This window comes from Colletotrichum chrysophilum (genome assembly GCF_026319265.1).
Source record: "Colletotrichum chrysophilum strain AFK26 chromosome Unknown scaffold_32, whole genome shotgun sequence".
NCBI lineage: Eukaryota > Fungi > Ascomycota > Sordariomycetes > Glomerellales > Glomerellaceae > Colletotrichum > Colletotrichum chrysophilum.
The window spans coordinates 384,389-396,974 of record NW_026517319.1 but is presented as its reverse complement, the minus strand read 5'-3'; the positions used below and the strand labels follow the sequence as shown (position 1 = coordinate 396,974).

Here is a 12,586-nt window from a genome sequence, read left to right as displayed (position 1 = left end):
TGTCAGGCCCACATTGCATAACCGAGTCAAGCATCTCGACTATGCATCGGCTATTGTTTCCTAACCCAAATATGGCTTATTTGCATCTGTTTCATGTAGTGTAGCACATCTCGATGTATCTGGCCAATTGGCCACTTATCCTTTACAACAACATAGAAAAATCAATCAAGACAGTTATGCCGTTACTCGCTGGTAGCCACGCTGTCGCCCTGACACCCCCCAAAGCGGGGTGAGTAGGGCAATCCCACAGTCCGAAGACTTTCTGCCGTAGGTCAATCTAGATCTGGGGGCGCAATACCACAGGACCCATGCGGTTGGTTCGGCCAAGCCGTGAGTTGGGATGGAGTTGGGACTTCAGACGGGCGCTGAAGGGCCCGAGTCATTGGACTTAACTGCGACTATCTAATGCCCCCTATTGTTGTTAATTCTTGTCTCCCCCTAACCTCGCTGCTCAACTCATGAATCTGCTTCTTTAATTCTGTATACGCGCTGAAAAGTTATTGGTCTGCAATGCTTTGCATATACCTCTAATCATCGTTGCTGCGGTGGTTGTCTAACAATGTTGACCAACCCGATCGGATGAACCAAGATCAAAAGTAAAGGACGACAATTGAGTCACTATGATTTGAGCCCACCGGGAGAAGCTGGTGCACATTTGCACAAAATCGATAGTTCACCAACGCCGTGATTTCATATTTCTGCAGTTGAGCCGACGGCAAGTTGCGATGATCGCGGGAACCTGTAAGCTTCCGGCACGAGTTAGCTCTCCACCGGAGTTTGTCCCCGCAGCTCCCACCGGCCCGGTGGAGAGGAGTCGGTGATCGGGACACGCATTTGCACTCACCCGGCAAATGTGATATGCACTACGGAGAGGCAGTGATTGGAACAGTCAATGACGAATGTTTGAAGAGGATCAAGGTCGGATGGATTCTGGAAAGTCAACCTCTAAGTACATGTACCTTTCGCCTCCGTACTTGGAAAGATGCTCGTCTTTTGACTGCCACTTCTTCAAGCCCGGTCACGCGCAGCGTCTTTCACGGATAGCACAATAACACAAAAAAATCAATTATCTACCTTGTTCTCGGAATCTTCTATATACAAGATGATGCAACATGATGATCACCGTCTCATCTACCGCTATGATGGCGAACAGGTGTGGATTGAGCCATGGGGCCCGGATGCATTTCGAATCCGGGCAACCAAGGCCCATGTGATGCCATCGGAAGCATGGGCTCTCGAAGAGAAACCTTCCAGCATTTCATCGGCCCCTCAGTTATCTATCGCTGATGATGGTTCGGCTACAATTACGAATGGCAATGCTAAAGCGTGCATCTCAAAACGAGGGAAGATTACTGTGATCAACTCCAGCGGCAAGGTCGTTCTCGAAGAGTACGCCAGAAACAGACGCGACCTCCTGGATGCAAAGTGCAGTGCCATAGAAGTCGAAGCCCGCGAGTTCAAACCTCTCCGGGGAGGCGACTACCATCTCACCATGCGCTTTGAGAGCCTGGATACAGACGAACGCATTTTCGGCATGGGGCAATACCAGTTGCCGCACTTGGATTTGAAAGGTCTCGACCTCGAACTTGCACACCGAAATTCGCAGGCCAGCGTGCCCTTTGCGCTTTCGTCTCTGGGATATGGCATACTGTGGAACAACCCAGCTATCGGTCGAGTGGTGTTCGGCAAGAACACGACATCCTTCGAGGCCTACGCTACGAAGGTTCTGGATTATTGGGTCGTTGTCGCTGACACGCCGGCTCAGATTGTGGAGAGGTATGCCGATGTTGCTGGCAAAGCACCTATGATGCCGGAACACGGTCTTGGTTTCTGGCAGTGTAAGCTTCGATATGAAACCCAGGACGGGCTGTTGGAGGTTGCAGAAGAGTATCGACGCCGAGAACTGCCCCTTGACCTGATCGTGGTGGATTTCTTTCACTGGCCAATGCAGGGCGAGTGGAAATTTGACCCCGTCTACTGGCCTGACCCAGGTAAGTCGGCGCTCGTGTCTGGGAGTGTGTTCTGTTGATTGCACTACCTGGTCCAACCAGTTTCATCACGACTAATGAGCAAGCAGACGCCATGATCAAACGCCTCAACGCTTTGGGGGTCGAGTTGATGGTCTCTATTTGGCCGACCGTTGACCAGAGATCATCCAACTTTCAAGAAATGCTGGAGCAAGGCTTTCTTGTTCGAACCGAGCGAGGAGTTCGGACAAACTTCGAATTTGAGGGTCAGACTGTTTACTATGATCCCACGAATCCTGATGCACGTCGATACGTCTGGAACAAGGCAAAGGAGAATTACTACACCAAGGGCATCAAAACGTTCTGGCTCGACCAAGCCGAGCCGGAATATTCAGTCTATGATTTCGACAATTATCGCTACTTTCTAGGGCCAAACTTGCAAGTTGGTAACATCTACCCTCGCGATTACGCGCGCACGTTTTTTGATGGCATGAGGGAGTCTGGACAAGAGAACCCCGTCAACCTTCTCAGGTGCGCCTGGGCGGGTAGTCAGAAGTATGGTGCTCTTGTCTGGAGCGGCGACATCGCCTCATCTTGGTCAAGCTTCCGCAACCAATTGGCTGCTGGACTCAACATGGGAATTGCTGGTTTGCCATGGTGGACGACCGACATTGGCGGATTTCATGGTGGCATCCCGGAAGATGAATCATTCCGCGAGCTTTTTGTCAGATGGTTTCAATGGGGTACTTTCTGTCCCGTGATGCGGTTGCACGGCGACCGCGAGCCCAAGAGCGGCAACCTGTCCTCCAGCAGCGGAGCGCCCAATGAAGTCTGGTCCTATGGGCCGGCTGTGTATGAAATCTGTCGGAAGTATCTGCTCATTCGTGAACAGCTGAGGAGTTACACTCGACGGCTTATGGCTGAGGCTCACGAAAAGGGCTCTCCGGTCATTCGCCCCCTATTTTACGAATTTCCTAACGACGCGCAATGCTGGAAGCTCGCGGCGACGCAGTACATGTATGGAGATGCGTATCTATGCTGCCCCGTTGTCGAGAAAGACATGAGGAAGATGAAGGTCTATCTCCCGATTTTGGAATCTGAAGAACAATGGACTTCTTTTACTGACGTTCAGTCCGAAATGCGAACTTGGGAGGGTGGCTCGACTGTCGAGGTAGACTGTCCCTTGGAGTTGATGCCGGTCTTTGTGAGGAAGTCGAGAGCGCAGATGACACTGGAGAGTTGATCCAAGGCTTCGATGCCTGTGCTAGAGTGCAGACAGATATCTTTCGTTAGGTTCTTATTCAATTCGTTCTGTTGTCATATGTCTTCCCCATATTCTCCAGGAAAGGAAAGGCCTGATTTGCACATGACGGTTTTGCTTTTGCCAGCGCGGACGCCAGGACAAATTGACAATCCAATTGCAAAATAGTCAACACCATTCATTACCCTAAACTGTTTTAGTCGTTGCCGCACGCGACGCCTCACATCCTTGCCAATCGCTAGCCTGCGCATGTAGATACGTATTCAGCACGTTGCATTACCCCATTACCCCGCGTGCGTGTATGTATATTACCCCAACCTCCTGCAGCAATCGAGCCGTAATTTCGACCGAACGTACCCTGAAAAACGTGCGACATGGTCAGTATCGCGGAACAATCGCCCGAAGCTCTTTCGACGCTGGACGCGGACTCCCCGTCAGATCAGTCAAGTCGAACGTCACGCCGCATCAGATCCCGCGAATTCGAAACCTCTGCTTGGTAGTAAAGCGGTAGACTTCGTCGAAACCAAGACATGGACTTCAGATGCGACTACTGCGGCAGCAGCTTTGGACGGCAGGAGCATCTAACACGGCACAAGCGTTCACATACCAGAGAAAAGCCCTTCAATTGTACCAAATGCGGTAAAAGCTTTTCTCGACTGTTTGTTTTACCCAACTTATTGATCGAGCTCACCTCTGACACATCAAAAGGGACGTCCTCACACGCCACACCGCTTCTCATAGCCAAGATGAAGAACAATCGCGTCGGCATGGAACATCGGCGAGAGCTTGCAGCGAGTGTGCATCGAGCCGAACTCGGTGCTCGAGGGAGAAACCGTGTCAACGTTGCACTAATCGAGGGCTACATTGCAACTATCCCATTCGACGACGACGACGAAAGGGACTTTTCAATGGGGCGCATGATGCCCCTGAGGATGTTGACGAAGACACCGAACATCACGATCGTACTACACCTGTGTCGGTCAATGATGATGTGGATACGTCTGAAGTTCCAGATGATTGTGGCGTGAATGTCCAGCCGGCCCTGGGGAATCGCGAGAATGACACTTCTATGATGCTTCCCGATGGTAATGCAAGCCCCAACGGGCGGGTTGCCGTTCAGTCCCATGCCATTGGATGGGAAGCGATGACGACCAACGACGGCGTTCAATACAATGCGCAGGACGCCAATGTCTCCTACGATGCAGAGCTTCTTGGCAACTTCGCTAATAGCGACTTCTTTGCGGATCAGTCCGTAGGAGTTTCTGGTATCAATTGGCTGTCTCCTGAGTACTTCACCAGCTTTGACTGGGCACAGCCCACAGCTGCCGACGGATCGACCATTCCGAGTTACGACCGCCTACAAATACTTCCCTCGGCTGGGAACCAGATTGTACAAGGTCCTTGGTTCAACCTTGTGGCAGAGCCCCTGCCTCAGATTCAAGAACCACCAGCGACATCTAGCCACGATATACACGATCCAGATCAAACGCTGGGAACTAGGCATGGCGGCAGCTCCAATGGGTCAGTCATGTCCACGTCAACAACGGGAACCTATTACGTCGATGGAGCGCCCACTAGAGCACCATTCAAAGGAGGTCCCGTCCAGATATATGGCGAAGAAGAAATCGAATGCCCGGGGCTTCCAAATGTTGTCCAAGCAGATGATTACAGCGAAGGCTCAAACAGTCTGACACCACTTCTTCTATCGACCAAAGCTTACGAAAGTCTAATCCACAAATTCAAAAATGAAGGCTGTTTTAAAGGGCTCGCACCCCACCCGACACAGCTTCCTTCTTTGTCGCACACAAGAGTCTACTTCAGGCTCTACTTCCATCGCTTTCATCCAGCGTATCCTTTCTTGAGGAAGTCAAGATCCATATATGACTCGGAATCTAATTGGCTTGTTCTTCTCGCTATATGTGCCATTGGATCGAGATATGCCCCAGGCGTCAACAATCACAGCCAAAAACAGACACTGTTCCTTTTGCTCGAAAAGGCTGTATTCCATCACAATTCGGAACACAATGGCTCAAGATTGCCCGCATGCTGGGGCTCGTTCTGCGAAGCTAGATCGGATGACAACTGGGCCATGGGAGTTGTCCAAGCAACAATTCTCTATCTCGTGTGCAAATCGCAGGATCCGAAGAAAGACCCCAACCGATTGGACGTGGTGGCGCGCCAATGTCTTCTTGAATGCTGCGGCGAACTCGGCCTGTTGAACATAGCAACTACAAAATCAACGAACATAGAATCTGCTCCAAAAGAGGACGTATTGAAAGCTTGGATTCAGAAGCAATCCCGTATCCGAACTGGGATGATGATATGGGTAAGACGTTCCACTCGGACTATTCCGACCTTGACTACTGTCTTGCTAGGGGAAAAGTTAACGAGTCTGAAATGCTGCAGATTCTTGACTCTATCTTGGCTTTGGAGTTCAATCAAGAACCTCTACTTAGGTTGGGCGACGTCAAAGGCGTTTTGCCTTGCCCGGAGCCGCTGTGGGAGAAACCAGACTTGGAAGAAATCTCAAGAGATAACTCCAAAACAGGTACGTGCTTTGGCGTCTTATAATCATAAAAGGAACCATTAATGACCATTGTTCATATGAAGTCCGAATCCATGATGCACTTAGCATGTTGTATACAGGAAAGAAGTTGCCTCCAAACATTGGAGATTTTGGCACAATTGTCTTGACCTACGCTGTTTGCCGACGGACGAAGGATGCTATATATCAACACCAATCAAAGCTTTCTTCGTGGACGCCAACAGCGGACGTCGCTAAGCATTCTGAGGAGGAACTCGTTGAAGAAACATGGCCACCATCGCTTCCAATTCTCTCAAGATGGAGAAACAGCGCATGCGACTGCTTAGACTTGCTTCATTGGAACGCCAACGCCATAATTGCGAAAGCCGGAGGCTGGGAGCATCCAGCATTATTACACCTACACCTCTCGCGACTGATTCTGTTAACACCGATAAACCACATGAGGACGCTTGCCGTGGCAGCCTCGCTGGGTACCTTCGGCAGATCGGTTGACAAGTCGAAGGTGGAAATAGCGAGAACGAGCATCGCCAAATGGGCGATAAACGATCAATACAAGGCCAGGTTATCGATCATCCACGCCGGGGCTCTTCTGTGGCATATTCGACGCTACAGCATTAAAAATGTTCTGGAGTCCTTCGCCATCTTCGCCTCTACTCTGGTTATCTGGTCTTACAGCACCATGATGCTATTTTTGAACCAGCATAACGCTGCATTAACACAGATGCCGGGAACTTCACGAGAGCATTCCCGGGATGGTTTCATGGCATCACAGGCAAGTCCAAACGACACAGGCGGAGCGGGAGATGAGTCTGAGGAACCAGAGCCGAAGTTCTTGCACCTGGATAGACCATGCGATGATGAGATGGTGCAGACGTACGTGAAGCTGGGGCACCGTATGTCGGGGCACGTTGCGAAAGTTGGCGATATTTGCCAAGAAGGTGCACCCAAGAAGATTTTACGTGAAGGAATTAGAATGTTGACTGGCAAATGTGGACAAGAGTCGGGGTTTTCGGGCGAGAACTCGGGGGAAAGAGGTTCGTTGGAGCAGCAGGGGATATGGGGGGTTGAGCAGCCCTTCGCAGACTTGCTAGCATCCCTTGTTCAGTCTAATTCCGACTGAGAATGAAACTGATTTTCTCCTCAGCAAATATTCACACTTTTATCCGTCATTTTCGTCCGATCTGATCTTGATAGCCTGATTATCTGACATCTCCACCGGAGAAACACAGATCAAGGGAAGCTGCTTGGAGAATCCACTTGCAGAACATCCCACATGCTCCAGTGGCACGACACCACTCCGGCGGGGGTGGAGCTCAGCACCGACGAAGCTGAAAGTCAGGTAAACCTATTCCGCAGTAGCAACGCTAACCGTAGTTTAGCTTCGTTCCGTATGCGAATTACCCCAGGTTTTATCCAGGATGCGTGCGGGGAATTCAACTACGCCCCTGGGCAGGAGAGCGAGACCGGCAAATTTCTGTCGACTGACCTTTACATGTATATATGACAGAAGTCTCCACAGAGTTTGTAACACTGTTTGCTGATCTTGTACGAATCATCTCGTCCTTTTCGGGTTGAGTGTCTTTCATTCGGTCCATCATCAACCGAAACCTTCCGTTATCAAACACAAACTGCTTGTCTCAAAGCCTACACAAAGTGCGACTCTCGCAATGGCACCCAAACATGACGACGATGCGGTCGATATCGCTGAGCATGAACAAGCTCATGCCAACGAGTACGAGATCAAGGACCTGGCCTTGGCTAAACAAGCCGCCGAGGACGAGCACAATCTTGGCTTCCTTGAAGCCATCCGCCTGTATCCCAAGGCTGCGCTGTGGTCCGTCCTAGTTTCCGCCTCGATTATCATGGAAGGATACGACATCGTCCTCATTTCATCCTTCTTCGCTCAACCTGCTTTCAGAGAGCATTATGGAGAATACATTCCAAGCAAAGGATCTTACGAAATCACCGCGGCCTGGCAAAACGGACTCAGCAACGCCGTGAGTGTTGGCACTATCATCGGGGCCTTCGCCAACGGCTACTTCACCCACCGTTTCGGATACCGAAAGGTTCTTCTGGTGTCCCTCGCTTCAATCTGCTGCTTCATCTTCATCTCTTTCTTCTCGCCAAATCTTCCAGTACTGCTCGTAGGCCAGTTCCTTTGTGGAATTCCATGGGGTGTCTTCGCAACAACAGCCCCAGCTTACGCATCAGAAGTTTGCCCTCTTGCACTACGCGGCTACCTGACAGTCTACGTCAATCTCTGCTGGGCTCTCGGCCAGCTCATTTCGGCCGGCGTTCAAGCTGGGTTCTCGGAGAGAGTCGGTCAATGGTCTTACCGGGTACCGTTTGCTATTCAATGGGTGTGGCCGCTCCCTCTTTTCGCCATCCTGTGGTTCGCACCAGAGTCGCCTTGGTACTTTGTCCGCCTGGGCAAATATGACCAAGCTGAAATGTCGATCCTCCGCCTCAGTTCGCCTTCACAGCGCAGCCAGGCGAAGCAGAAAGTGGCCATGATGATCCACACAAACGAGATCGAGGCCCAAATGGATGAAGGCACATCCTACATGGACTGCTTTCGAGGTGTCGACCTGCGCAGAACCGAGATCGCGTGCCTGGCCTTCGCTGCTCAGCCTTTTTGTGGATCCGCAATGGGAGGCACGCCAACCTACTTCTTTGTTCAGGCTGGGCTCTCCACCTCAATTTCATTCCAAATGTCTGTCGGGGGACTTGGAATCGCCTCAGTTGGCACGATCATGGCTTGGGGTCTTCTCCATATGTGTGGGCGCCGTACTCTGTACCTATGGGGCCTTGGCCTTTTGACCCTCATACTTGTCGTGGTCGGTTCGATCAGTGCCGGCGCACCCAACTCAGATGCCGCAAACTATGGTCAAGCCGGCATGATGCTTGCCTGGCTAGCTGTCTATTATCTTACCGTTGGCCCGATCTGTTACGCCATCATTTCCGAAGTCTCATCCACGCGCCTCCGCAATAAGAGCGTGTGTCTGAGCCGAATCACTTATTACGTTGCTCAGATCATCTGCAACGTCATTAATCCTTATATGGTGAGTATCTCATCACTGTCATTAGCTACAGCATTAAACGAGCATGATATTGACCCTGGACCTAGCTCAATCCGACAGCGGGAGGCTGGAAAGGCAAGACTGCATTCTTTTGGGGCGGATGTGCGTTTGTCTTCTTCGTCTGGACATACTTCCGGTTGCCTGAGCCTAAGGGCAAGACTTTTGAAGAGCTTGACATCCTGTTTGCTAGAGGTGTCAAGGCATCGGACTTTGCTTCCTACAAAGTCGATGCATATGCAGGCGGGGAGGAGGCTTTGACTAAAGAAGGTTGAGTTGGAATTCTCACCTCATCTTCCTGTCTTTTCTTATGCGGAGGGATGGATGATACGTTCGATTCCCTCTTCCGACAGGACCTGCTTAAGTTTGCTATTGTTGCTGCGAAGCAATGGTTTAGATAAATCACCTAATGAAGTTTTGTCTAATGAGAAGCCTGTTAAAGATTTTTGAAGCGTCACACTACTACTCATAAACCTACTGCTAGTCGCAATGTGTTGACTATTTTTTCATTTCATTTTTCAAAGAGTTTTGCTATCCGGGCAAATGACTATCGTATTAAGTCTAATAGTTTGTTCATGCTATGAGTTCTATTATAATATTATTCTGATCGTCCCTATTATCATCTATGCCTACTACCCGGCCGGATACCAATAATACTTTCAAAACTTTAGATTTCTTAAGTATCGCCAAATTGAGAAGATCGCACCATCAACGACATTTGTTTGCCGTCGTTCAAATCATTCACCCTTCAGTTGCGCTTAGCTTTTGCTGGAGTAAATCGAATTCTCCAAATAAGTACATTGATCCTCTCATAGTAGGGGTCAACAATCCGACGTCTGACATGATTTCCCGGCGGGGGTGGAGGGCGTCACCTTGGCAGTGGAGCTGATGGGGTGATCACACCCAAATACCACGAACCTTTTTCATCAGTACTTTGCGGGGTTGTTGCGGGGAAGCTTGAGTTGCGATGGGAATGGAGCCAACTTTCAAGCTCGAATATTGCCAAAAGTCGATGCTCCGATGGGGAACCTGGAATCCGGTGATGAACCAAACGTGAGATCGCCAAATCTTGCGATTGAAGATGAATGGGTTGGTATATAAGTCAGAGGGAATGATATGAAATTGTTTGAAACATCGTCAGCATCGTCCTTTCATACGTTCACAACACCAATACCATCATGAAGCTCGACAATTTTCTCCCAGCGCTCTTGGTGGCCCTGAACATTGGCCAAGCCACTGCCCTCATCGTTCCGCGTGCAACATCGGGCGCTGCGACTGTTGACCTCAGCAGTTCGACTGGAGACGCCCGATTTCTTGGATCAGCGTTCATCTACGGATTTCCTGACAATGGATCAAGCGCAGACAGCTCCATTCCCGATTACTTCGCCACTGACATCAAGTTCAATGCTTGCCGTGCCGGCGGCGCCCAAACACTATATGCTGGATGGGCTGGTGGTGGATATGACGGCTATATCGGACGTTTTAACTCTACCCTTTCCAATTACAGGACTACTCGCAAATATGGAGCGGGCTTTATCTTGCTTCCCCATGACCTGTGGGGCTCTGACGGTTCTTTGGGAGGAGACGGACTATATCCGGGAGACAATGGAGACTGGTCTGAGATGGAGGCTTTCCTCGCGCAAGTTGTCAAGGATCTTAAAGAAAACGACATGCTTGAGGGGCTGGTATTCGACATCTGGAACGAACCCGAGCTTGAAATCTTCTGGGCGCGCTCTTGGGACCAGTACTTAGAGTACTATGTTAGAGCTCACAGAATCATCAGGTCAGTACTGCCCACTTTGGCAACGAAGCCTGAGGCTAACATACATTCCAGAGCCGAACTTCCGAATACTCTCATCAGCGGGCCATCTGGTGCAACTGTACCTGACTTTCAGAGCTCGGCCTGGACTTCTTGGCTGGCCGCCATATCGGCAAACGATACAATCCCCGAGATATACTCTTGGCACCAGATTGGCGACACAGGTCGTGAGCTCGACAGGGTCATTCCTGATTTCAATGCACTCCTCAGTCAGCACAATCTCCCACAGAGAGCGATCGACATAAACGAGTATGCAGCGCCCGAAAGACAGAACCCTGCCAACTCTGCCTTCTATCTGGCCCAGCTTGAACGTCATAACCTGCGCGGTTTGAGGGCGAACTGGGGCAGTGGTGCAGGTCTACATGATCTGATGGCCGACCTGGTCTTCAAGGATTCCGACGGCAACTATAAGCCCAACGGCGATTGGCAGACGTACAAGTACTACGCCGGGATGACAGGCGATCGCGTTGCCACGACGGCATCACCGGACCTGAAATTCGATGTCTTTGGGACTATTTCTGAGAATAATGTCAAGCTTCTTGTAGGAACTCAGTCTCTTCAGGCCTCGTATGAGATCAGCATCTCGGGTTTGGGTCGTATTGGACTGCCTGCCGACGGGAGCGTTTCGATTCGTACTCTTCGGTTCGACTTCGATGGCCGCTCGGGCTTGATTGAAGGTCCTGTTGATCTTGGCACGGCCGAATACACATACACATCTGATACGGTAAGTCCAGTTCTTTTCACATCAGTTGTCTTTGGCTGATCTTCTCCTAGCTCATCATTGCTGTTGACACCCCGACAAACTCGACTGCGTTTGCATATGAGTTTTCTGGCGGCCAGTAAATCAAAATAGAGTAGAAAATGCATGGTCTGGGACAGTGCTATCTCCAGTACGACTTGACATATTGTGAGATCAGAAGGGATAGGCACGCCGCACTGCATGCAGAACATGGTCCAAGCTGGCTCTATGACTAGAAAATATCAATCACAAGTCTGGTGTGCACTGTATCCTTGACTATTCAACCTTACACATAATACGCACAGCGCCGCAAGGTGTCGCTTGAAAAAGAGCCGTAATGAGCTTTGCTACCTAGGCGGATCCAGCTAATCGGGCGGAACTCATAGCTTTTACCCAGGCACGTAGTAAACATATATCTATTTGATCTATCATGATTATGATTTTTGTTTTTGTTGGTATTGTCGTCGGTGTCGTTTTCGTCGTCATCGTCGTCGTTATGATTTCTATTGGCGTTACCGTTGTCATCGTATTATTAGCTTCAATGTTGCTAGCCTATCCGCCCAGAGAGCGGAATTCGCCGTAATCAGCCATGCTAAACATACCAGTTTGATGCGAAAAGTCTGGAAAGTCAACAGCTCACAAATGAGCACTTACTGGGAAGAAACCTTTACGGTTCGCGGATAAACACGAAGTGCACCTGGTGATAACCTTGTGAGGTTGCCACTCAGGTCCATACCTTAGGTGCTTCAGGTCTCCACTAGGAAGTCCAACAGCGTTCCCGTGCATCCTTTTCAACTGAACCCCCAAAAACACCCTTCCATCTCCAACTTACCGCAATCACCATCTTCTCCCATTTCAACTCAACTCAACCTGCGCAGGCCCATCACGAAGACCCCACTTAGCACCACAAACATGCATTTCACCAAACACTGCATCGAGCCTCGGGCGGCGCACACCCACACGGTTGTCTTTCTCCATGGCAGAGACAGCATCTGCAACGAGTTCGCAGATGAGCTTTTCGAGAGCGAAGCGTCAGAACCGGCAAACCAGCCAAGAACCCTTCCAGACCTGTTACCATCTATTCGATGGGTCTTCCCCGGAGCCGCTGTGATTCCATCTAAGAGGTTCGGCACCGACATATCACAGTGGTTTGATGTCTGGTCACTGGAAAACCCAGA

The 12,586-nt window shown here is 50.2% G+C and overlaps 3 protein-coding genes across 3 annotated transcripts; all 3 read left to right on the top strand.

Annotated features, from left to right (window-relative positions):
- Positions 1-1,102: 1,102 nt before the first annotated feature.
- COL26b_005072 (uncharacterized protein) lies at positions 1,103-3,210 on the top strand (the record flags this gene model as incomplete). The annotated part of the gene is made up of 2 exons (XM_053177928.1): positions 1,103-1,991; positions 2,078-3,210. The coding sequence occupies 2 exons, from the start codon at positions 1,103-1,105 to the stop codon at positions 3,208-3,210; spliced, it is 2,022 nt and encodes a 673-aa protein (XP_053038237.1).
- Positions 3,211-7,440: 4,230 nt separating this feature from the next.
- COL26b_005071 (uncharacterized protein) lies at positions 7,441-9,125 on the top strand (the record flags this gene model as incomplete). The annotated part of the gene is made up of 2 exons (XM_053177927.1): positions 7,441-8,835; positions 8,901-9,125. 2 exons carry the CDS (start codon positions 7,441-7,443, stop codon positions 9,123-9,125), a joined length of 1,620 nt encoding a protein of 539 aa, XP_053038236.1.
- Positions 9,126-10,028: 903 nt separating this feature from the next.
- COL26b_005070 (uncharacterized protein) lies at positions 10,029-11,512 on the top strand (the record flags this gene model as incomplete). The annotated part of the gene is made up of 3 exons (XM_053177926.1): positions 10,029-10,633; positions 10,685-11,393; positions 11,444-11,512. 3 exons carry the CDS (start codon positions 10,029-10,031, stop codon positions 11,510-11,512), a joined length of 1,383 nt encoding a protein of 460 aa, XP_053038235.1.
- Positions 11,513-12,586: the final 1,074 nt, after the last annotated feature.